At 37.6% G+C, this 27,011-nt stretch overlaps 1 protein-coding gene across 1 annotated transcript; it reads left to right on the forward strand.

Moving 5' to 3' along the window:
* Positions 1–1,169: 1,169 nt before the first annotated feature.
* On the forward strand, positions 1,170–2,093 carry LOC128124351 (vomeronasal type-1 receptor 4-like). Its single transcript, XM_052760489.1, has one exon. It carries the CDS (start codon positions 1,170–1,172, stop codon positions 2,091–2,093), a length of 924 nt encoding a protein of 307 aa, XP_052616449.1.
* The last annotated feature ends 24,918 nt before the right edge of the window (positions 2,094–27,011 follow it).

A 27,011-nucleotide genomic window follows, 5' to 3' on the forward strand; every position in this document is an offset into this window, starting at 1 on the left:
TGTGTCTCACTACTCCCCAGTTCTTTATCTATGTGAAAATGTATGTATGCTTATGTCTGTGTCTGTTTCTATAAAACTTGATGATACATAGCTCTTTGCATAATGTCTATTCTGTCTCTTAATCTTTATGGTTATTGTGTTCTCACTGTGTGATAAAAATTCTATCGCATCAAAACAGATATATTCTCTTTCTTGCAGAGATACATATTCACTTTTATGTTTAAATTTCAGATGAGATATACATGGTTTTCCTCCATGCTGTTGCAAGAGTGGTTAATGTGGTGATATTGTGTTCTCCAATATAGTGCATCCTAATAAACTTATCTGGGGGTCAGAGAACAGAATAGTCACAATATTAAACACAGAGGTTAGGCAATGGTGGGACACACACTTTTAATCCTACCATTTGGAAGGCAGAGATCCATTTGGATCTCTATAAGTTCAAAGCCACACTGGAAACAGCCAGGCATGGTGACTCACACCTTTAACCCCAGGAAGTGACGGCAGAAAACAGAAAGATATATAAGGAGTGAAAACCAGGAGCTAGAGCTGGTTAAGCTTTTAGGATTTTGAGCAGCAGTTCAGCTGAGATTAATTCCATCTGAGGACTCAGAGGCTTCCAGTCTGAGGAAACAGGATCAGCTGAGGAATTGGCAAGGTGAGGTGGCTGTGGCTTGTTCTGCTTCTCTGATCTTCCAGCATTGACCCCATTACCTGGCTCCAGGTTTGTTTTTATTAATAAGACCTTTTAAGATTTATCCTACAGGTTAAAGTCATTTTATCATCAAGATGATTTGGAATTAGAAGTTCATTTTAATATTTAGAACTCAGCATCCTTTCCATTTGTACTCACTGGTCATTGTTTCTGAAACAGCAACTTGGACTTACTATTAATACTGACATTTCAAAGCAAAGTTCTGCAAGCACTTTCAATAAATATGTACATTTGAAGACTTCAGCAGTTTCACTGAAAAATATATTTTACAAATATTGTTTACATAATAATTTTGTGAGTCAGAGTCCTGTTTTGTTGCCCACAATACCTTTGTAGTCTTGAGCACATTTGATTTTCCCACACCAACAACCAGGTCTCAAGATTTCAAGTCATCTTTTTGCTCTCAGAGAAATGATTTTGGCAACTGTTTAAGGAAGAAGTTTTAAATGTCAGAATGGACCACAAGGATTTGACAATAGGAGTAGTGTTCTTATTTCAGACTACAGTTGGAATTCTGGGAAATTTCTCTCTTCTTTCCTGCTACCTCAGCCAATACTACACTGAACAGACGTTAAAGACCACAGATTTGATTCTTACACACATGTTCACAGCCAACTCCTTGATCATTCTTTCTAAAGGATTACTCCACACAATGAGAGCTTTTGGGGTGGTAGGGCTCCTCAATGACTTTGGCTGTAAATTTCTTTTGTATATTCAAAGACTAGGCAGGAGCATGTCCATTGGCACAACCTGCTTCTTGAGTGTTTTCCAGGCCATCACCATCAGCCCTGGGAACTCTTTTCTGTTGGGCTTTAAAGTCAAAGCTCCAAAGCATAATGGCATGTACACCTCCCTCTGCTGGATTCTCTACATGGCAGTAAATATGATTTTTCCCCTGTATATGTATACCAAGGAGAACAGCAAGAATCTGACATACGAGAGTGATTTGAAATACTGCTCCACTCCAGGTTATGATGACCTTGGAAGCTCATTATATGCTGTGGTAATTGTTCTTCCTGAAATTTTGTTTTCTGTCATCATTGTTTGGTCCAGCACCTCCATGGTTGTCATTCTGTATAGGCACAAACAACGGGTTCAACATATCCACAGCACCAGTGTTTCTTCCAGAACATCCACTGAGTCCAAAGCCACCCACCGCATAATGGCACTGGTGTCCACATTTATAGGCTTTTATGCCCTCTCTTCCATCTTACAAGGTTGCATTGCTCTCATATATAAACCTGGTTGGTGGTTGGTTAACATTACTGCAATCATTTCAATGTGTTTTCCTACTTTGGGGCCATTTTTTGTGAGCCATGACTCCAGAGTGCCAAGATTGTGCTTTTCATGTGTAAGGAATCCAAAATTTCTACAATGATATTACAGGTATAATGGTTGTATCGTCTCTTTCTCACAATATCTAAATTTTAACTTTCTCTTTTTATTTAAAATATCAACATACAACTGTTATAGCCACTTGTCTGTCTAAGAGAAACTGTACTCTGAGTTTGGGTTTTAACTTGTTGAAACTAGTACCTGTAGTATCATTGCAGCGGTGAATGAATCAGGTTGTTCTTTTGTGAGAAAATAGTACTCTCTTTTTACAAATCATAAATCCACTTCCTTTTTGCAAATTAAATAATTTAGATCTCAAGTTTTTAATGTAAGTTCCTGCAGACTGTGTGACCAAGTAATATACTCAATGGAGAACTTTTCCAGAAGGAAACACTGTAAAGTATAATGGTACATGTTGCTGTGAGATAACTTTTTAAATGTATGGATCAAGTATTTTTATTATATTCCAACAATTTCCCTTACTACTGTCTGAAGGAAGCCATGCTGTCACTCCTGGGAATGGCACATAAATATTTTGCAAATGGAGCTCCTTAAGGCAAGATCCTTTGGAGAATCGATCCACTTGTCAGTGACTTGTGGGAGCTATGCTGTAAACGCATCCATTGATCATGGGGAACTCATGTGCTTCGGGCATCTCTCACTTTCACTATGCTTGTTCTCATGGTAATTCTGACTTTTGCTTTGTCAGTTGTGATTGTAGCTTAGTAACTTTTCTTCCCAGAAGAAAAGTTAATAATTTCTCTAAAAGTTTCTACAAGGAAACTTTTTGCAGTCATTCACAGAAACTAGTTTCTCCAGTTGTCCCTGGCTACCTTTGCAGCCATTCTGAGTAAGTAGGAGGAACTCACTAAGGTTAATGATTCTTGGTTACTTATCTATCCTAAAAAAAGTGATAGCTATGTTTATATGTGTGTGTGATGAAGAAAGGAAAAGAGAGAGAATAGATTAGCTTTCAAGACAGCATTTTGTAATTGTTCATTTGAATCTTATTGTTTAATGCAGGACATTAAAAATTTTCTCATGTATGAATAAAGAAATATTCCAATTCTTAATTTTTTATCATTTATGAGTAAAATTCAAATAAAAATAATCTTTAGAATGGATTTCAGCCTTTGTGAAGATGTTGATCAAATTCTTAGTTTTCAACGTGAGTGGGAAATTGCAGTTTATGCTAGAGGTGTGGAATTGAGTGGTCTTTCCATTTACACTCACTGGATCTTGCTTCTCCCAGAATAGCAATGCCCTATTTTTAATCCAGAATTTACAAACATATATATTGGGAATATTCTGCATATATATGGGTGTGTGTTATGATGTTAACAAATCAATGAAAGTTAACTATGTTAAAATGACTTTTAGTTGAGACTGAACCTTGCTATGTTGCACACTGTGTTCAAAATCTCAAACTCAAGCAATTCCCACACATGAAGAGCCAAGATTATAGAACAATAAAATTCATCACTTTTCTCATGGAGGTTTCTTTGCCACTATTAACGGAAGATGTGCTGTGTAGTAGAATAGATGCAAATAATTATGCAGTAAGAATAGTATTCTTATCACAGAGTATGTTTGGAATTGTGGGAAATTTTTCCCTTCTTCTGCACTATCTAGTGTATTACCACAATCAAAGGACACTGAAGCCTACAAAATTGATTCCCACACATATGATCATTGCTAACTCCTTGATCATTCTCTCTAAAGGATTACCACAAATAATGGTAACGTTTGGGTTGAAACAGGTTTTCAATGATTTTGACTGAAAACTTATCTTTTTTGTATTGAAAGCATTGATAGAAGCATGTCCATAGGCATCATGTGCCTCTTGAGTACCCACCAGGCTACCATTATCAGCCCTGGGAACATATGTTAGAAAGATCTGAAAGTCAAAGCTCCAAATTACATTGTCCTCACTATTTCTCTTGGCTGGGTCACATACATAATGATAAATTTTATTTTCCCTGTGTATGTCCATATCAAATATATTGGAAATAATATGACACTAAAACAAAATTTTGAATACTGTTCAACTCTGGGTCGAGATAAACTTGTAGATTCACTTTATGCAGGATTACTGATGTTTCCTGAAGTCTTGTTTTCTGTGTTTATGATGTTCTCCAGTGGCTCCGTGGTTGTCATTCTCTACAGACACAAGCAGCAGGTTCAACATATTCATAACCCTCATGCTTCCACCAGAATCTCCCCAGAGACCACAGCCACCCAGAGAATCCTACTTCTTTTGTCTATCTTTCTAACATTCTATGTACTCTCCTTCATTTTACAAAGCTTTGTTGTTATTTTATATAACACCACTTGGTGTCTGGTCATCACTGCCATTACGTCTATGGGTTTTGCTACTATTGGCCTTTTTGTTATGAGCTGTGACTCCACTGCATTGAAGTTCTGCTTTTCTAGGTAAGGAGTACAAAATCCCATAATTTTATCTTGTGTATATAAATTGTGTGTGTGGTTTTTGCATCTATTTTAATGTTTAGTCACTTATTTAGTTCAATATCAACCTAACACCTTATGAGGGAAGCCATTTTTCTATCTTATGTAAAGCATCACAGGTTTTTGAGTTTTCATCCCGCTCAATTCTGACATTATTACAGTAAAGCAGCATCAAGTTGCTGCATCTAGATCAAATAACAGCTGTGTGGTGTTTTTTTTTGAGGAAACTTCAATGGGCCATATCTCAGGTTTTTTTTTTTCTTTTTCGAAACAGGGTTTCTCTGTGTAGCTTTATGCCTTTCCTGGATCTCTCTCTGTAGACCAGGCTGGCCTCAAACTCACAAAGATCCACCTGCCTCTGCCTCCGGAGTGCTGGGATTAAAGGCGTGCACCACCACCACCTGGCCATATCTCAGTTTTTTTAATGTTAACTTTCTTACAGTGCTTGACAAAGAATTCAATGTGTAAGAGGACTTTTCAATTAGGAAATAGACTTAAGAATGTGTGGTAGATATTTACAGTTTATAACTTTTCCTGACTTTCTCATGTATGTTTATATCCTATACAGAGATTTTATTGTATTAGCTGTCGTTTTTGTGTCAACAAAATCACTGGAAGACAGGGACACTAAAAGATTATGGAATGGGTGACAGATTTTATCCTACACAAGGAAAAGAAATGAACATCTCCATACAGGGCAAAGTATAGGACAGGCCTCTTAATTGCTACCTGTAGAAAACTATTTTTTTCTTATGGTTTCTGACCAAGAGGATATATAATTTTATATCCATCTTTAGCATTCCTTACCATTGATATTGGAAACAGTGACAGTAAGGGATCAGTTTTCACTGTAATGTTCATACTGTGTGTTAGAGTCCAATCACTAAACAACATCATTTCTCTTGAACTGTTAGCTTTTCTGTCAATATCTACTAAAAAGATAAGGACTAGTCCCAAACTTTCACAGATCCTCAAATCAATTACTGCTGTAATTCCAAGCAAGATAGGTAAATTCTTAATGATCCATACAAAATGGTACTTACTACTCTCTGAATCATATGTTTGAATATTTCATCTAGACTATATCTTGGGACAATCAATTAATCTGAATCACAATGCAAAAGATGTCTGTTGTCCAAAGAGTTTGGGATATTAGTCAGGCAAATCTTTTAGTCTTAGGCAATGAAATGAAATGAAAATATTAGCCTGACAAGGATGTGAAATTAGTAGATTCAATATATGATCTTCAAATGTTGAATCTAGTTCTGAATAACAGCTATTTTTTATATAGACTACATTTTTAATGATTATTCACATTTTGTTAGGATAGAGTGGATATGAAAAAAGAGGCCCAGATATGAGTAGAGTGATCAAGGTATAATTTAAATGTGGTATCTGTGATACTAGAGAGTTGGAAAAGTATTCTGTAGATCCTGTTAGTCCATAGGACCATATTCGATAACCCTAGTTGGGCTTCAAAGCCACAGATAGTCCAGGATCCAATATATATGCCATGATTTTTCAATGTATACATGCACCTCTAATAGAATATAAACTAGCAACTTGTAGCAAACTACAAAAATAAAAATGGCCAATAAAATAAAAATTATGTGACCTTCCCGCATGTCTCGAACTTTTAATCTCCGTAGAATTTTTCACAGGAGCATGGCTCTACTCATGGTAGAGTTTGCTGGTGTATTATATCTACTCCATGACCCTGGTTCAGGACTTGCCTAGAGTACAGAGATCACCTTTGTAGAGCAAGCCACAAAAGCACACTCCAACCATAACATCCTCTATGGGGCCAGGCTTGTTCTAGTCCGGAAACTTAGGCTTCCAAACACAAGTCTTGGAGGAATATATATATATGACTTTTTCATGACAGGGTTTCTCTGTGTAGTTTTGTGCCTTTCCTGAAACTCACTCTGTAACCCAGGTTGGCCTCGAACTCACAGAGATCTGCCTGCCTCTGCCTCCCAAGTGCTGGGGTTAAAGGTGTGCACCACCACCATCTGGCAGAAGGATATTTTTTTTCAAATCCTATTAATGGAAACAAAATGATTCTTCTTTAATCCTGATGGAAGTGAAGGAATTTGGGAGCAAGGACATAAAAGAATCCATGGATTACAGTGGTCAAAAGGGAAACAAAAGAGACTAGGAGAAATTTCATGCATCTTAGACTCATGGCTCAGGGTCAGGGATAAGTGGCACACAATAAAATCATACAGAATTAAAATTGCCTAAAATGTTCGAAAGCATTGCATACCAGGTTTTTGAGCCAAGAAAACATAGTGAATGAGAGGACATGTTTTAATTGGAGGCCAATATAAGGGGAAAAGTTGCCAGATAGATTGTTGGTTCATGGAATTTTCAGACATGACTAAAGAGTCAGGACTGAGGTCCTTTGAATAGAGTCAACAAGAATGTCAGCCACATAACAGAGGGGAAAGTGATGCATAGACTAGAATGTCTGCTTGGAAGACAGGAATGATAGCAGCATTTGAACTTGTAAAGGTCACAGGTGTAGGGCAATGAAAGATGTAGTGGAAAGAACCCTTTTGCATCATGGAGTCTTACTTGATTGAATGCTACATATTTAAAGGATCTATCTGTGAAGTTACTTGGAATAGTAATCGTATTCACTACAGATTGCCTCTCTTGTGACAGAAGCTCTATGACTTGCCAATGACTATAAGACTAGGCCCTCTGCATAGGCAAGACAGTTGTTTAGCTTGACCTGTTTAAGGGGATCCTAATGTGGGATCAGAATTAATCCCTGCTGTTATGAGCAGGCTTTTTGGAGCCCAATGCCTATTGTGGGACACCTTACACAGCCTTGGTTCAAGGGAAGGAGCTTGGATCTGCCTCAACTGAATATACCAGGCTCTGCTGACTCCCCATGGGAGTCCTTGCTATGGAGTAGGTGGGAATGGTGGTTGAGTTGTGGGGGAAAGCTGGGGGGCTGGAGGAGGGAGGAGAGGGGCATCTATGGTTAGTATGTAAAATGAACAGAAATTTTTTAAAAATAATAGTAATAAAAGAACATTTCTCTAGTTCAGTCCCATGCAGTGTGACAGTCTTGTTGCTTGGTCTGTTTGAGCAGTTCCTAGCGATGGGATCAGGACCTGTCCATAGACTTTGAGCTGGCTTTTGGGAACCTATTTCCCATTCTGAGTTGCTTCACCCAGCCTTGGTACAGGAGGATGTGTTCGATCCTGCCTCAACTTGATGTGCCATGCTTTGTTGATGCCAATGACAGACATGTCCATTTCTGAAGAGAAATAGAGGAGGAATGGATGGGGAATGGTATAGAGGAGGCAGGGGGAGTGGACAGGAGAGGAATGGTGTGAAGCCAACATCCAGATGTAAAATAAATGAAAAAATTAATTAAAAAATAACAAAAAGAACATTTCCCCTCATATGCTTGTGTGTTGAAGAGAGTAAAATATTCTGAGCTTTTTACTTGATGTGGCCATTTGTAATCATTCAAGAATGATTATGAGTGCTTATTAAGTATGTTGTGTGACTTCCCTCTTCTCACAAACCTTTCAAAATGGAACTCCACTGTTTTGTGAGATTGAAAGACTATGCATGTGGTGATATTTTTATTGTGCTCTAATAAAGCTGTCTGAAAATCAGAGGACAGAGACAGCAACAGATTTAAACATAGAGGTCAGGCAGTGGTGGCACACACCTTTAATCCTAGCTCTCAGGAGGCAGGGATCCATCTGTATCTCACTGTGAGTTCAAAGCCACCCTGGACAAGGGGAGTTTGATTCAGTCTAGGAGAGAAACAGAGACAGGCAGTGGTGGCACACAACTTTAATCCCAGTACTTGGGTTTCACACGCCTTTAATTTCAGCACTGGAGATCTCATGCCTTTGCTACCAGTATTTGGGAAGCTCACATGCCATTAATCCTAGCACTAGGAAGGAAGTTAAGTGGCTGGGTGGAGAAAGGCATATAAGACATGAGGAGACAGAAACTAGACCTTTTCAGCTGAGGACATAGAGGCATTCAGTCAGAGGATTTATGGAGATAGGATATCGCTCTCCATTTGGCCTGAGGATTCAGTAATGGTGAGAAGTTTCTCTAATGGCTTGTTCCTTTATCTCCCTGATCTTTCAACATTTACCCTAATATCTGGCACCAGGTTTGTATTATGATGCCGTTTAGGTTTCCTGCAAAATCTGGTGTCCACCTTTTGGGGCACAAATTCATGAAAAAGCTGCTTGCTTGTGGCTATGCAGCCACTGGCCAAGGCCAGAGCTGCAGGAGGCCAGAGTCTCCACCCCACCTTGGCCAGGTTCCCTACCCCACTGGCTAAGCTTTGTTGTAGCCTCTCTGCACGAAACTCCATAGGATTTTGGGCTCCAAAAACTACAGGAGTTAGCCACTTACACACATTTCCCTGTGCAGACAGATGACTCCACAAGTGCAAGCTCAGGCTTAGGCACAAGCACAAGCCCAGGCTCAGACTACAAACATGTCAGGATTGGTCACCTTTACATGCTGCTTCTTTCCTCTTCCAGTGGATGTTGGCTTTCTCTGGGCTCCCTCCTCAGACTGCTGCCACACTATCATCTGAATCATTATTGTCAGCAGATTTGGTGAGTCAATTGGAATTTCTTAAAGAGAGAAATTACTTAAAAGAGTTTTTTTAACAACATTAAAAATGGTAAATATTTTTACAATGGGAGGAGTTTGGTCTATGTTTGACTATAGGCTAGACAGTCTGACAATGCAAAAATTAAATAAGAGAATAATTAATGTTGATAGGATTTATGTACTGCCAGTTATAAACATTATTTGTTTGATCATTTCTGTTTTATCATTTAAAAAGTTGGTTAAGGGCTAAAGAGATGGCTCAGCAGTGAAGATCATTGCCTGCTCTTCTAGAGGTCCTGAGTTCAGTTCCCAGCAACAACATGATGGTTAACAACCATCTATAATGAGATCTGGTGCCCTCTTCTGGCATTTAGGCATACATGCAGGCAGAACACTGTGTATATAATACATAAATACATTTTTCAAAGTTGGTAAATATGAGTGCCAAGATGAAAGTTTTAGAAAAATATGTTAAATGAGATCATAGAGATATTCAAACCCAGACAGAAGAATTTAAAGGATAATCCACCTCAGCATTGCATTGTAAGTTTACAGAGAAACAGTCTAATGCTTTCAAATAGCCAACCTTAAATTATCCAGTATCCTTACAGGGCTACCTAATGATAGATATCCCTAAGACTGTGTATGAGCTGAATGGACTTCTGTGCAAATATTAGAGTTGAGGATATTCAAGGAAGCTAGTCTCACATGGTATACATTCACTGTTTGTAAAGCAAATGTTAAACTCATGGTCAACTTGTAATAGAAATATCCCTCAAGACTGGAGAGATTTTGTTACAGCAGTTTTAGAGGCTAGTCCACAATTACAATGGAGGACCTGGTAGAAAGATGAGGCTAGACCATTGAACAACCATGTAGGGCTAGAGGTTTTGAAATCTCCCAAGATCAACTTGTTGCAGAAGGTGAATATCCTGTTAGACAAAAACAGTCTTTGTATAATGACCACACCCTAGTTTTATGTTGCATGGCAGCCTTGAATTCCTGGGACAGAATTGAAAAAGTAGGAAGGAAAATTGAGTCATTTACAAAAGTTATACAGGGTCCAAAAGAAACCTTTGCTGATTTCATACAAAGACTGACTTCAACAGTAAAAAGAATGATATCAAATTCAAAAACTAGATAAATAATAATTGAATCTCTGGATTTGGAAAATGCCAATTCACAATGCAAAAGTATAATTAGGCCTGTAAAAGCAAGATCAGGACCTCTGGAGTAACAGATCTGAGATACAATCAATATTGAATTTTGTGATTGTGATGATGCTTGGATAGGAGAAGTGATTTCCAGAGGTTTGCAGAAAAATTGTCAAATGTTTCAATTGCAGAAAACAAGGTCACCTAAAAGGGGAATATAAAAAGGGCATACCTAGAAATAATGTTTTTTCAAGGAATAATTTTAACAGAATGTCCCTCTCTTCTGGATTATGCAGAAAGTGTGGTAAAGGCAGACATTGGACTAATGAATGTATATCAACTAGGGACAGACAAGTTGAACCCTTGCCTTTGCCATGGGGAAACACCCCGAGGGGCCTCTTGCTGGCTCCCATGTAAAATTTTGTTCAGTCCTTTCCTGTCACGGTGGAGGATACTCCTTCCCCGAGCAATTAAAGAACATAACGTGTGGGGCGATGGTGGTGCATGCCTTTATTCCCAGCACTTGGGAGGCTTAACCAGGCAGATCTCTGTGAGTTCAAGGCAAGCCTGTGCTACAAAGTGAGTTCCAGGAAAGGCACAAAGCCACATAGAGAAACCCTGTCTCAAAAAACAAAAAACAAAATGTAGCTAGAGTTTTCCTGCCTGGCCCACAGTCAGGATAAATCTCTCTTACCTGCCAGTCCCACAATCTCTCAGACCCAACCAAGTAAACACAGAGACTTATATTGCTTACAAACTGTATGGCCGTGGCAGGCTTCTTGCTAACTGTTCTTACAGCTTAAATTAAACCATTTCCATTAATCTATTGTAGATGTATCCAACCTTCTTATTAAATAATAAACACAGAACCAATGCAAAGAAGAAAGCCAAGAGGTCAGAGCTAAGAGCTAAAACCTTACCCTTCCTCCTGCGGTGGTCCTACCTCTCCGAACCAGAGCTACCCCTGTGTTAAAGTCTTTTATATAGAGTTCCTGTCCTGCCTTCTCATTGGTTGTAAACCCAACCACATGACCGCCTCCTCACGGCCTGTCTGTATAGGGCTCCAGGTTTTCCATGATTGGTATTAAGATTAAAGGCATGTGTATCCAATAATGGCTGTATCCCTGAACACACAGAGACTTACCCAGCTCTGCCTACCAAGTGCTGGAATTACAAGCGTACGCTACCACTGCCCTGGTTTCCTATGGCTTGCTAATAGCTCTGACCCTCGGGCAACTTTATTTATTAACATACAAATAACATTTTAATACAAATAAAATATCACCATATTTCCCCTTTTCTATTTTAATAAAAAGGAAAAAAAAGAAAAAGCTTATAACTAATATAAGAAAAACTATATACAAAAGGACAATAACTATATACAATATATACAAGTAATAAATACCTAAACAATGTCTAGTCCATTTGTATTTGACAAATTCAGAAAAAATAATTTCATTATCTATCCTATTTTGGTAAGTCCAAAATGTATCCTAATTAATCTTCAATTATAACTAACTAACCTTCAACTATAACTAACTAATCTTCAACTCCCTCAGAGACCCAAGAAGGAAATAATATTAGCTAACAAAAATAAAAACAGGAAGTGCACATAAGCAACTTCCAAAAAATTTGTGAGTTGACAGAAACAGACAGCTGTCTGGACAGTCACCTGAGGTTTCTCCGAAGTGCTGGGGCATCATCTTCAGCCTATAGGCTTAGCATATCTGACAGACTCATTTGTGAAGTAGGATGTACACAAGGTCAACAGTTCAACCTCACATTGAGTGAGAGTAGTCCATGTACCAGAAAAACCTGAATTCCACTAGTGTCATGTCATGATTCAGGATTTTAAATTCTGGAAATTGTTGATGGTTTTTTAATTCAGCTGTCCATTCTTCTTGGCTGTGTATATATGGCTTCATCTCAGCATCCCATTCTTCTCCATATCCCTCTATCAAATGCCAGTCTACTATTGAGAGACGTGAGCTTAGTTACTCTTCAAGAATAACTGTTTCAGCTGCTGTTCCATTGCACATCAGAGGCCATCGGCCCACTGCCTGTTCAGCTGCCTTCGAAGAAAAGGGCACTGTACCTTTTTCGAATTGCGAAGGCCACTTCAGGGATGGTGCCATATTGTCCTGGCCTCTGAAGATGCCTTTTGATAAAGCCATAACCACACTTGTTTTGGCAAGAATCAGTAATCCTTTGTTTTATGTCCTGTCTGTCCATTTTGTCCTGTTGATTCGAGGATACTTTGTTGTCCAGTGGCTAACTTTTGCCACAATGAAAGTTAACTCCATGTACAGTTTCTTCAATGCCCATATTTTCTCTGAAGTAGATTGGTACTGCCAGGAGCCGACATGTCTCATAGTCATAACAAAAAAGAAAAATTTTCTAAGTTATTAAAATATTTTAAATGCCATATTCTGTAGATCTCTGAAGGGTTTGAAGATAACCTGTCTATCTAAAATATATCTACTCAATCTTGAAAACATACCTAATATAACTACAAGTTCTATTATAATATCTAACTACTAACTTTCATTTCTTTATATCCTAATAGTTGGTAATATCATTCAAGGATCAGAAAATTGCATTACATTGTTAGATGAACGGTACAATTAGAAAAATATATATAACATTTTCAAACAATATCAATTTCAATATATATAATTTGTATACAATATAAAACAATCCAATCCAATGTAAAGTATTTACATTTTTCTTTTCTTTCTTTCTTTCTTTTTTTTTTATAAGAACCTTAAATCTAATCTCCTTTGCTTAGCCTTTTTCCTAACCCTTGACAACAACTTGTAACCAACCCCCCTAATCAATGAAAATTATCCCAGACCCAAAACCCATTAAAAGACCAAAAAAACCAACCGCCCCACACCACCTCTTTGGGAATGTGGGCGTCGTATTCTTGAAATTACTTCCTGCTGGGTATGGGCGAAGGTATCTTTATCCTGAAAGAAAAATTTTAGGTTAATTGTCAAATTCTAGGAAAGGTAAATATATCCTTCGTTATCCAGTCTGTGTATAATGCCAAAATTCAGGGTTTATCTCAAATCCTTATTCAAGTAGTCTTTGAGACTGGATCATCTCAGCTAGCTCTTCTCAAAATTGCTCTGAGCACTTTGTAGTTCAAAGCTGATCTGTAGATGATGTTTGTCAGCTTAGTGATGTTATTATTGTCCACGTGGAATTGTTGTTGTTGTGGGGCCCCATCTTCTTCCTGGAGACTTCAGTTGATGTTAGGCCTAACCGTGATTTCCTGCAAAAAACTGATAAGAGACTCGAACACAAAGACTATATATGCAACTTTTTAGAATTAGTTAGTACTCTATATGACCATTTATATCTTAACAAAGTTTAAAATGTATATATATCTATATATATTGATCTTGTAAATTTTGATATAAAATTCATACTTTAAGAAAAGTTTAAAGAATCAGAATAGAATCAAAGAGTTGAGATTAGTAATAGAATAGTCCCTTAATTAATTTGGCTTTTCTCCTGTCCCATAGCAGAAGATGGCTCTTTTCTTCTGGCATGATACAGGGAGTTTGCATTTTCCTTTTAACAACATGCTTGAGTTTAAAGAAGGAGAGAGCCATTCTCCAACTCCAAAGTCAGCTTTAAATTTTAATTGAACTGGGACTATTAGAAGTTAAATAGTGTTAAATCTTTAAAGAAAAGCAGAAACAAACATTTAGGAAGACATAAAATTTTTTTAGATAACATACCCATACGCCATTTCACTCTGTTTCTTAGGATAGATGATTTGTTCCTTTTCTTCAGTTGTCTCATTTGTCCAGTGTTCTTCAAATTCGTTAACCTTCATTCTCCTAAAAGACAAAAACAAAAACCTTTCCCCAAGGTTTTTTGGGGATGTTCCTTTTTGACAAGTTATCTGATTAAATGAAAAGGCATGTGTTACTGGTGTAAGTTAGTTTAAATTGGATGTTTACGATAGTTGATGAACTATCACCTCCTCTAATTAAGAGGTCTCTCTTGTTCAAATCGAACCTTTATCAATTTTGATGGTACCCACAGCTTATCTTCTCCTGTAGAAATAAAAGCAAAACCTCGTCCCCAACGTAACACATACCCTGGTTTCCATTCTGAGGTCAGCACATCCTTAAAGTATATAGGTTGATTTAATTCTGTAGTTTTTTCTATTATCCAATGTCTCTCTGCAGCTGTTGTTCCTTTCTCATTGGCATTGAGAAAATTCAAAGTTAATAGAGCATTATGTAGTCTATTTCTGGGGGTTTTTGTTACTCCTTTTTGTTTATTTAGCATATCCTTTAGAGTTCTGTTTGATCTTTCTATAACTGCTTGACCTGTAGGATTATGTGGTATACCTGTAACATGGTTTATATTATAATAAGCAAAAAACTGTTTCATTTTAACAGAGACATATGATGGAGCATTATCAGTTTTGATTTGTGCAGGTATACCCATAATGGCCATAACTTCTAGCAAATGAGTGATTACAGAATCAGCTTTTTCAGAACTCAAAGCAGTTGCCCATTGAAATTATGAATAAGTATCGATAGTGTGGTGTACATATTTCAGTTTTCCAAATTCTGCAAAGTGAAACACGTCCATCTGCCGGATTTCATTCCTCTGAGTACCCTTTGGGTTACATCCTGCTGGTAATGGTGTTTGATTGTAGAAGGAACAAGTAGGACATTTCTTTACTATTTCTTTGGCTTGTTGCCAGGTTATGGAAAATTCCTTTTTTAAACCTTTACTATTGACATGATGTTTTTTATGAAATTCTGAGGCCTCCAGCACATTTCCTGTCAATAATTTATCAATCTCATCATTGCCTTGTGCTAGAGGGCCTGGCAGACCAGTATGGGATCGGATGTGAGTTATATATAAAGGATGACTCCTTTTTCTGATTGTATCTTGTAATTGAATAAATAATGAAGTTAATTCTGAAGCATCAGGGATAAATTCTGCAGTCTCAATATCTAATACTACTCTTTCAGCATACTGAGAGTCAGTTACTATATTGAGAGGTTCTGAAAAATCCATTAATATCAACAGAATAGCATATAATTCTGATTTTTGAACTGAATTATAAGGACTTTGAACCACTTTACTTAAATTTTCTGATTTGTAACCTGCCTTTCCTTGTTTGTTGGCATCTGTATAAAATGTGCGAACTCCAGATATGGGTTTTTTACTCACAATTCGAGGCAAGATCCAATCAGCTCTCTTTATAAGATCAATTCTATTGCTTTTGGGATATTTGCTGTTAATTTCTCCCAAAAAATTACTACAAGCTTTTTGCCAAGCTTCATTTTCTATCCATAATTTTTCAATGTCCTCCTTAGTTAAAGGTATGACAATTTCTGCTGGGTCTATTCCTGCTAATTGACGAAGTCTCAATTTTCCTTTCCAAATCAAGTCAGAGATTTTTTCCACATAAGTTTTTAATTTTTTATTTGGTTTATTTGGTAAAAATATCCATTCCAATATAATATCTTCCCTTTGCATTAATATTCCTGTTGGGGAATGCCTAGAAGGTAAAATAACCAAAATGCAATCCAGCTTTGGATCAATATGATCCACGTGCCCTTCATGTACTTTCTTTTCTACCAAGGCCAATTCTTTCTCAGCTTCAGGTGATAATTCTCTTGGACTATTTATGTCCTTATCACCTTCTAAGGTTTTAAACAAATTATTCAGTTCATCATTTTTTACCCCAACAATAGTTCTTAGATGAGAAATGTCTCCAAATAATCTTTGAAAGTCATTAAGAGTCTGTAGTCGATCTCTCCTAATTTGCACTTTTTGAGGTCTAATTTTTTGAAGTTCTACTTTATATCCTAAATAATTAATAGAATCTCCTCTTTGTACCTTTTCTAAAGCAATTTGTAATCCCCAGCAAGGCAAAATTTTCTTTACTTGTTCAAACATTCTTTCTAAAGTATCTGCATTTGAATCAGCTAATAAAATGTCATCCATATAATGATAAATTATAGATTTAGGAAATTTTTTACGTACCACTTCTAATGGCTGTTTTACAAAATATTGGCACAAAGTTGGGCTATTCAACATTCCCTGTGGGAGAACCCTCCATTGAAATCTTTTAACCGGTTGAGAATTATTATAAGTAGGCACTGTGACAGCAAATCTTTCTCTGTCTTTTTCTTGTAAGGGTATTGAAAAGAAACAGTCTTTTAAATCAATAACTATGAGAGGCCAGCCTTTTGGTAACAGAGTAGGTAAAGGAATTCCAGATTGTAAAGAGCCCATTGGCTGAATTACTTTGTTAATTGCTCTAACGTCTGTTACCATTCTCCATTTACCAGATTTTTTTTATAACAAATACAGGAGAATTCCAAGGGCTGGTTGATTCTTCAATATGATGAGCATTTAACTGTTCTTCCACCAGCTCTTGTAAAGCCTGGAGTTTCTCTGTTGTTAAAGGCCATTGCTGAACCCATACAGGCTTGTCTGTTGACCATTTTCAAGGTAGAGCTGTTAATGTTTTTGGAAGATTATCAGTTGTTGTGCCCTGTTCTTGTATGACATGGATGGCTGGTGAGCACTCATTAGAATAATATCTTTTAATATTTCTCTCAGAAACATGTACTAATTTATGATTTGTTTCTTAGATTGGAGGGATATTAATCTGAGTATTCCATTGTTGTAACAAGTCTCGACCCCACAGGTTCATAGCTATGTTAGCCATATATGGTTTTAATTTTCCTTTCTGTCCTTCTGGACCTATACATTCAAACCATCTTACACTTTGTTTCACTCTAGATAATGTCCCAATTCCTAAGAGTCGAATGTTTACCTCCTGAAGAGGCCAAGTTGGATGCCAAAATTCTGGTGCAATTATGGTAATGTCAGCACCTGTGTCTACCAGACCAGACAACAAAACACCATTTATTTTTATTGTTAGTTTTGGTCTTTGTTCATTAATAGAAGTTTGCCAAAAAATTTTCTTTATGTTTTTTCCTGTATTTCCTATTTTCTCTGTTTCATCATCTCGACTAACATGATTTATTCCAATAGACATTTGGTTATTTAGTTGCTTTGAGTAGGGGTTTCCTCTACAACTGCAGGAAAGGTTTGAACTGGATTTACTGTGGGGGCCTGCCTGAGGCCCCTCTGGGAGTTTCCCGAAGCTCGAGGCAGAGGGTTACCCTGTCTGTCCCTTGTTGATCTACATTCGTTGGTCCAGTGTTTTCCCTTACCACACCTTCTGCATACTCCAGAAGGAAGGGGCATTCTGTTGCCAGTGTTCCTTGAATAAACATTATTTCTAGAAATGACCTGTTTACAATCCCTTTTCAAATGTCCTTGCTTTCCACATCCAAAACATCTAACATTGCTCAAACCTTTTGAAATTGCTTTTCCTACCCACATATCATCATGGTCATAAGCCTCTACATTAACTGTATCTCTAATCCAATCTTCCAAAGGTGCAGATCTTGCCTTTAACGGCCTAATTATTCTTTTGCACGCTGCATTTGCATTCTCAAAGGCTAAAGATTCAATTATTATCTGACAAGCCTCTGAATTCGGGACCATTTTTTGTACTGCTGAAGTCAATCTTTGTAAGAAATCTGTGAAAGATTCTTTGGGGCCCTGTATAACCTTTGTAAATGACTCAGTTTTTTTTCCTGGTTCTTCAACTCTGTCCCATGCATTCAAAGCTGCCGTTTTACATAGAAGTAGGGTTTGAACATCATATGAACATTGTGTTTGTACTGAAGCATATTGGCCTTCGCCAATAAGCTGATCCTGGCAGACTTGTATTCCGCTATCCCTCCATTGTCTTTCTATATGTTTAGCCTCATTACTGAACCACATTTTCCACTGGAGATTTTGTCCGGCTTCAAGAACAGCCTGTGCCAATTCCCACCAGTCCTTTGGTATAATCCTATTACAAGTTGACCAGGTGTTTAACATTTGCTTTACATATGGGGAGTGCATGCCATAAGATGCTATTGCCTCCTTAAATCTTTGTAAGTCTAACATTTCAACTGGAACCCAAGTATTTTGTTCATTCTCTTCATCAGGTAGCTGCTGTACGGCTACTGGATAAATTAAGGGTGATTGTGTGAAAACTGGCTTTCTTTCTGTAACTTTACGATCCAATTTTGAAACAACTTCACTATTTATTTCTTCTGTCTGAATTTGAATTTCTCTATAATTCATTTTTACCGGTTTAACAAGTTTTTCTAAGACTGTTATCCTGGCACTTAAGTTGACGATCTTTTTAAATAGTAAAATGATGATAAGAAAAGTAATAACCTGAATAATTCGATCAATATTAATCTTTTCATATAGTTGTTCCATTGTCAGAGTGCCTAAAATTTCAAACAAAGTCCAATTTTCTTCCAATGTACACATAAAGCCCATTTTTTTTAATGTAGAAAAAAATTCTCTTTTAAATAGATATGTTAATTGACTTACCAAGTCTGGGTAGAACAGTAGAATCCCAGGGAATTTCACAGCCACCTGGTGTTCGAGGTGTGAATCCAGCGAGAGAGAGAAAGTGTAGCCGCTTGAGCCGAGTCAAGCCTTGGCTTTACAGGCAGGGGCCCTGTTCAGCAGGGCAGGTCTGAGTTGTTTGTAGCAGTTGCAAGTAGCTCCAGCTGCAGGTCAGTCAGGCCTGGGCCCAAGCTAGGCAGCCGGGCCGCCCAGGCTGGAAACCGGACCTGCCGCCAAGCCAAGCCAAACGGTTTTTAATGAATTCTTCCCCACGTTGGGCGCCAAATGTAGATGTATCCAACCTTCTTATTAAATAATAAACACAGAACCAATGCAAAGAAGAAAGCCAAGAGGTCAGAGCTAAGAGCTAAAACCTTACCCTTCCTACTGCGGTGGTCCTACCTCTCCGAACCAGAGCTACCCCTGTGTTAAAGTCTTTTATATAGAATTCCTGTCCTGCCTTCTCATTGGTTGTAAACCCAACCACATGACCGCCTCCTCACGGCCTGTCTGTATAGGCCTCCAGGTTTTCCATGATTGGTATTAAGATTAAAGGCATGTGTATCCAATAATGGCTGTATCCCTGAACACACAGAGACTTACCCAGCTCTGCCTACCAAGTGCTGGAATTACAAGCGTACGCTACCACTGCCCTGGTTTCCTATGGCTTGCTAATAGCTCTGACCCCCGGGCAACTTTATTTATTAACATACAAATAACATTTTAATACAAATAAAATATCACCATAATCTATACCTTGCCACGTGGCTCGTGGCTTACCGGCATCTTCACATGCTGTTTGTCATCTTGGCAGCTGGCAGTGTCTCTCTGACTCAGCCTTCCACTTCCCAGCTTTATTCTCCTCCTTGTCCCGCCTACTCTTCCTGCCTAGCCAATGGCCAATCAGTGTTCTATTTATTGACTAATTAGCAACACATTTGCCATACAGAACATCCCACAGCACTTCCCCCTTTTTTTTTTCAAAAAGGAAGGTTTTAACCTTAACAAAGTTAAATTACATATAATTTGGGAATTTGGGTGTAGCTTCTCTTACTACTTCCTGCTGGAGGGGGGCGCTGTATCTTATGGGGAAACAAAGAAAATTTTAGGATTATGGAATAGTCCATGAGGCTGTATCATCTGAGCCAGTTGCCTTCAAACCATTCTGGATGTTGGATCATCTGGGCCATGGTGTCATCGGAGACCTTTCAGGGGGTCTTGGCTGGTCAAACCTGATGTATCTTAATCTGGAACAAATCCATAGCCTCTGGCTTTCTGTGGAAACAAAAGCAGAGTCTCCTTTCCAAAGTAACATATCCTTACATCCAAATTTTGAAGTCAAGGTACCTTTAAAATATACGTTTTGGCATAACTCAACAGCTTTTACAATCAAATGTTTTTCTGCAGTTAAAAATCCCAAAGACAACACAATCCAGATTCTCAGTGTAATATTCATTTTTACATGGCTTATTTTTTATACTACCTTTACTGTCTCTTTAAAGACTCTATTTTAAAAAACTATTTATTTCTTTATATAACTATATATTCTTTTTTCTTTTTCTTTCAAGCCTACGTACATTTTTACACACATTGTAAACTATTACACCTGAATCTGTCTTATTGTGAATCTATTGCTTTAAACTGCAGCAGCTGTGGCTGCTGGCTCCACCCACCTCAGCTTCCAAACATGGCGGTGGTTTACCACCAGCTCTGGGAGCTATTGGGGGTCTATGCTTTTAGCCAAGCAGTGTGTAGCCCAGAAACCTGTTTTTTTTGTTTTGTACTAGGGAAGGCTAAATTCACCATGCAGCTTAATGTGCCACTTGCAGAGGCCTCATTCCCGCCATACTGCAGGTCAAGGGCACACGCTAGGAACCCACCAGTAGATCAAACTGGCAGCTGCTGCTCATTTGAGAGAGACAATTAGGAACTGTTTTTAGCTCCATTTTAGAATCTTTTTTCTCAGTTTTTAGGTGGAAACTCTTGCCACCACGTTGGACGCCATTTGTAGCTAGAGTTTTCCTGCCTGGCTCACAGTCAGGATAAATCTCTCTTACCTGCCAGTCCCACAACCTCTCAGACCCAACCAAGTAAACACAGAGACTTATATTGCTTACAAACTGTATGGCCGTGGCAGGCTTCTTGCTAACTGTTCTTACAGCTTAAATTAAACCATTTCCATTAATCTATACCTTGCCACGTGGCTTGTGGCTTACCGGCATCTTCACATGCTGTTTGTCATCGTGGCAGCTGGCAGTGTCTCTCTGACTCAGCCTTCCATTTCCCAGCTTTATTCTCCTCCTTGTCCCGCCTACTCTTCCTGCCTAGCCAATGGCCAATCAGTGTTCTATTTATTGACTAATTAGCAACACATTTGCCATACAGAACATCCCACAGCAACAAAACAAAACAAACAAACAAACAAACAAAAAACAAAAAAAGAACCTAAAGTCTATTGTAAAAAAAACGTACTTACTGCTCTGGATGATAGAACAAAAACTTAAGGGGAAAAATAAATCAAAATTGATAAATATTAGATTTGGAATCTCCCCAAAGTTAGGGTTGGGGAAGGGTTTTTCTTTTGTTTTGTTTTTGCCTTTCAGGAGATTGAAAGCTAAGGAATCTGAAGAACAGTGGACAGATGAGTCATCTTCAGAAAAAGGACAAATCATACACAAAAAAATGTCCCAAGAAAAAGACTTTCTTCAGTGAACCATGACCTTGCCTAGCAGCGACCTTTGAAATCTCCAAAAAGATGATGGGGCCCCACAACCATGATTCCATCAGGATGATGATAATGTCATTAAGCTGACAAACACCACCCAAAGATTGACTTTAGACTAAACACTGCTCATGGTAGTTTTGAGATAGCCATCTGAGATGATCCAGCCTCACAGACTGCTATAGCCAGGACTTGAGACAAGCCCTGCATTTCCCCATTACACAGAAAGTGGACTACAAATGATATAGCTACCTCTCCCATGTCCTGACAATCAACCACAATTTTTTTTTCAGGATCATCTAAAGATGCCTTCACCCCCAGACAGCAGGAAGTGATTTTAAGAACACAATGCCCACATTCCCAAAGGGTGGGTGGTTTTTGGTTGTTCAATGAGTTATGGATATTTATCATTGGTTTGCTGGTTGATTACCTATTGTTATTGGTAATGGCCAAAAAAAAGTTGAAAAAGGAGATTAGATTCAGATTGCGTTTGAAAAAAAAAAGAAAAAGAAAAAATTGGATACAGATATGAAAGAACAAAATGGTAGATTATTGAATCTACTCTGAAAAAAAAGATATAGAAATGATAGGATAAAAGGGTCGATTATTAAATCTACATTGAAAAGAAAAAAAGGTAGGATATGGATATGATAAGAAAAATGGTAGATTATTGAATCTACTTTTAAAAACCAATTACCTGTCTTAAGTATTTTACATTGGATCAGATTTTTGTATATTATATAAAAATTGTGTATATTGATACAAATTTGAGATTAATTTTGTTAGAATATACTGTACATGTATCTCTGCTCTTGTTCAAGGTATTGTACACATATTACTCATTTAACAATGTAATAAAAATTACTAGTCCTTGAAAGTTATTATTACCAACTAATTAGGATTTAAAGAAATGAAAGTTTGTAGTTAGTTATCACAATCCTATTTTAAGTCATGTTAGGAATGTTTTCAATGTCAAATAGAGATATATTTTAGATAGATGGGTCATCTTCAAACACTTTATATATCTGCAGGATATGGCACATAAGAAGTTTTAATGAAATAGATTTTTCTATGACAATGAGACATGTCTACTCCTGGCAGTACTAATCTACTTCAGAGAAAATGATAGGCATCAAAGTAACCCCATATGGAGTTTATTTTCTTTGTGGCAAAAGTTAGCCACTGGGCAAGAAATTACCTGTGTCTCAACTGCTGATAGTATGCTGTCCAAAATGAACAAGCAGGACACAAAAGAAAAGACCCCCTACTTTGCCAGGACAATGTATGAAGGCCCTTCAGAATGTCTTGCTTCACATTAAAGTCTGTCAGATATGCTTGGGCTATAGGCTTAAGATGGATGACCCAACTTTGCATAGGAACCTTGAGTGACTATCCAGGCATCAAGTTGTTTCTGTCATTTCTCACATTTTTGGAAGTTTTTTCCTGCTTACTCAGGTAGTATTATTCCCCTCTTGTGTCTCTGATGGAGTTTAAGACTATATCGTTAGTTTTCCTTGATAATAAATTCAGAAAGTAACTCACTAAAGAGGTATAAAGTGTGTAAGTTTGAAAGACATCAAAAGATAGTTTTCAGTTGGTAATACAAGTTAGAATAGAAAGTAAATTAGGTACAACACTTTGGACTCATGAAAATAGGATAAATAATGGAGTATTTTCTCTGAATGTATCAAATGTTAATGGACTGGGTATTATTAACATGATTCTTGACTGTATAAATTGTATACAATTATTGTACTCTTTTTCTTATATTAGTTATAACCTTGATTATTTTAGATAAAAAGGGGAAATGTGGTGATTTTTTTGTACTCTAATAAAGCTTTCCTGAATATCAGAAGACAGAGAGAGCCACAGATTTAAACATAGATGCCAGGCAGTGGTGGTACACACCTTTAATCCTAGCACTTGGGAATCACATATCTTTAATTCCAGCACTTGATCTCATGCCTTTGCTACCAGTATTTGGGGAGGCCCACATGCCATTAATTCCAGCACTAGGAAAGAAGAAAAATGGCTGGGTGGCAAATGGCATATACGGTGTGAGGAGACAAGATCTAGACCTTTTCAGCTGAGGACACAGAGGTATTCAGTCAGAAGATTCATGGAGACAGAATCTCACCTTCCGTTAGGCCTGAGGATTCAGTAGTGCTGAAAAGTTTCTCTAATGTCTTGTTTCTTTGTCTCTCCAAATTTTCAGCATTTACCCTAATATCTGACTTTGGGTTTTTATTATAAGACCGTTTATGATTCATGCAACATTTGCATACTATTGTCTTTAGCCAAATTTTTTTCCCTGTATTCTCTCAACAAATCTAATTGATAACAACACAGATTGTGTAGAATTATTAACAGAGCAATTTCTGAAAGCCACAGGAGTTACTCCAGTCTTCTGAATTGATAGAAGCACCTCAGTGAGAGAAAGTTTTCTCTGCACTTCAATGGTTTTCAGTATACGGATTGTTGCTGAATATGACCTTTAACATTCTGGACATGTTTGTCCAGTCTTAATCTTGGGCTTTGAGGAGTCTTTAGTTAAGAAGCTTTATAAAAACCCTTTAACCAGAGACACATTTTGGAAATATTTTCTCCTCATACATGATTCATCTATTTCACACTTTTAGTAGTATATTTTCTAAGGTAGTAATTTTTATCTGAAGTTTATTTATTGCTTTTGTTTCTTGGACTGTGATGAGTGGGTGAGTTGAGAGAACTTCTATGGCTATTCAGTAAAATTTAGTGACTGGAAAATATAAACCAGATGATATAGAGATGATGTTGTCTGTAGCAGGAATCTTAACAGTTCTTATTAATAAAATCCAACCTGAAGCCAGTTACTGGGGTGAACACTGGATGATCAGAGAGACAGAACAAGCCACATCTATCTCACCTTGCCAATTCCTCAGTTGGTCCTGTTTCCTCAGACTGGAAGCTTCTGTGTCCTCATCCCAATGGCTCTCAGATGAACTGCTGCTAGAAGCCTGAATGCTTAACCAGTCAAATGCTTAACCAGGCAAATGCCTTTAGTTTCTGGTCCTCACGCCTTATAAACCTTTCTGCTTTCTACCACCACTCCCTGGGACTAAAGGCTGCTTTCTGGGATTAAAGGCGTGAGTCACCATGCCTGGCTGTTTCCAATGCAGCCTTGAACTCACAGAGATCCAGAGGGATTTCTGTCTCTGGAATGCTAGGATTAAAGGCGTGTGCTAACATTTTCTAGCCTAAATATCTTGTGGCTTTTCTGTTCTCTGACCCCATATAAGTTTATTAAGGTACACAATATTTTGGGGAACACAATAACACCACAGTTGTCTCTTTACAGGCTGCTCCTAGAGCTCTGTCCCTAATCCTGCAACACCCACCCCTTTCCTTTCCCTATCAGTTCCTATTATGGCTTGGAAAAGGCCTGGTTGTTTATGTTTCCCTTCCGTGGAGTGAGTTTTACTTTCCTCCAGTATCCCACTTTTAGTTGTGTCCAATTTTAAGATGCCTAACATTTATCTCCTCCTTCCTAAATCGTAGTAAGTTGTAGAGTTTTTACAGTTGAGACTTCCAACTCATCCTCCCCATCTCAAGCTATAGAGACATTCTAAGGCCTAGATGTTGCTCATTGTACACATTTAATAAATATAAGATATTATAATATTTATACATGCTTAATTTCACATATGAAGTAAAAGTTATATTTTATTAAAGGAAAAAGGGAAACGTGTTTGGTCCAAAATTATTTTGAGGTATGAGGAAAATCTTCAGATATCTCAGGCTCATTTTCCTGCTCTTCTTCCCCAGAAGCTCTCTGTATTCACATATTACTGTGTCCTCCATCACTTTATTGCCAACTCATAGGCATTTACAGATCACCTGTATTCTCATCCCCTTTATCAGTATCTTGGCTTGTTTACTTTGATCTATCCAGAACTCTAGGCTTCAGGTGGAAAGACCTTATCTTCCGAGGTCTTTGCTGTGGTAGTGAAATTTTCCTATTGAAATGTATGTTTGTCCTAAAATATTGAGGGCAATTATAGAATGTCAGATGTGATGCCCAGTGTCTCCAATTCTGTGAAATGGCTTAACTTGTTTAAATCATGTTTCTTGCAAACATCACAACTTCACCATGCTTGCAAATCAGTACCAGCCCTCAGTGGATTTGTTGTCTCCAGAAACATTCTCCCATGGACCCAGATGGTGTTGTGCTGTAATTCATAAAAATTAAAGACTTCCTCATTCCCTGCAATAGCCTATCAGTGCTCTGCTTCTATTCAGCTGAACTGCTCTTAGCATCAGTGTACATTAGTGGTGGAGCACATGATTGGGGGAATAATTTTCATTCATTATGTATAACTACATTGCCTGCATTCTGCTCTACCTCTCTTTTCCCTTGGCTATTTTTAACCATGCCTCCTTCCCTAGGATGCACCCAACAGTTCCTTGTGCTTCCAAATTATTCTAGTGAAATATAGAATCTCAGGGAGTTCTGGGATCTGAGTACTATGGATAGACAAAATGTAATATTGGCTAGTGTGGACTGAATCTTTCAAACATTTCTGTAGTCTAAAACCCTCAAAGGGGTATGCTTATTGGAAGAAAGCAAATGTTAAAGCTCCAGACATTTACCTTCTATTTGCTAAACCATAAATGTTCTTTATTTTTTAATGACTGTAGATTGTTTAGTTCCATTAAATTCTTTTAGAATGAGAAGATATCCCGACCTTATGCGACATTTGGTGCATACAAGTGAATTGATTGGTAAGGGAGGGTTACATGCAATTTATTCAAATAATATGGCTATATTCAGACAGGTTGTTACTTTTGGGGTAGGTAATGTTTATAACTTTTAATAGCATATTTTAGTGAGATTTCTAATTAATTTTTTAGTTGATATATTTTCTTGTCTTATTTTGATTTTGGCACATGGTCTTTCTAGGTATACAGATCTGGCTATCCTTGAACTTTTTATATAGACCACACTCGTCTTGAGCTCATAGAGATCTACCTGAAACTATCTCTTAGTGCTGGTATTAAAAATTGCAGCACCAAAGTTGGTATTAATTCTTAATGCAGATTATGACATCATGTTTTTAACTGATACTTCATTACATAATTATGAATTATTGATTAACTCTGCTTTGCAGAGTGCTGTAAAATATGGCAGCTGTAGGATATAACTAGAAACAATTAACTTGACTTTTAGAGGAAGAACCCAGTAAAAGGAGGTGTCCAATGGTACACAAAGTTCTTTGCAAGATTCTTACATAGCAGACACTTATGCTCCCTGCACCTTCCCTCCTATGCAGCCTTCAAGAATAATGAAAAAGCAAAAGGCCTTTCCAAGTACTTTGTCCCTCTGGAGACATTCACTAGAAACTCATGATTGCTTTTGGCAATTAGCAACTGGAGAAAAGTTTCACAGTTCTTCCTCCAAAGTCAGCTCTGTCATTGCCATTGTGTGTGAAATGAAGATTGTATTTCAGAAGGGACATGAGGTCACAGAACCATAAAACTTAATCTCAGCATTGAGGTG

Source organism: Peromyscus californicus, unplaced genomic scaffold, assembly GCF_007827085.1.
Source record: "Peromyscus californicus insignis strain IS unplaced genomic scaffold, ASM782708v3 Scaffold_4__1_contigs__length_199733344, whole genome shotgun sequence".
Classification (NCBI taxonomy): Eukaryota; Metazoa; Chordata; class Mammalia; order Rodentia; family Cricetidae; genus Peromyscus; species Peromyscus californicus.

Excerpts from the sequence above, each read along its gene's own strand:
- LOC128124351 (XM_052760489.1), top strand. The coding sequence starts at position 1,170 with ATGGACCACAAGGATTTGACAATAGGAGTAGTGTTCTTATTTCAGACT.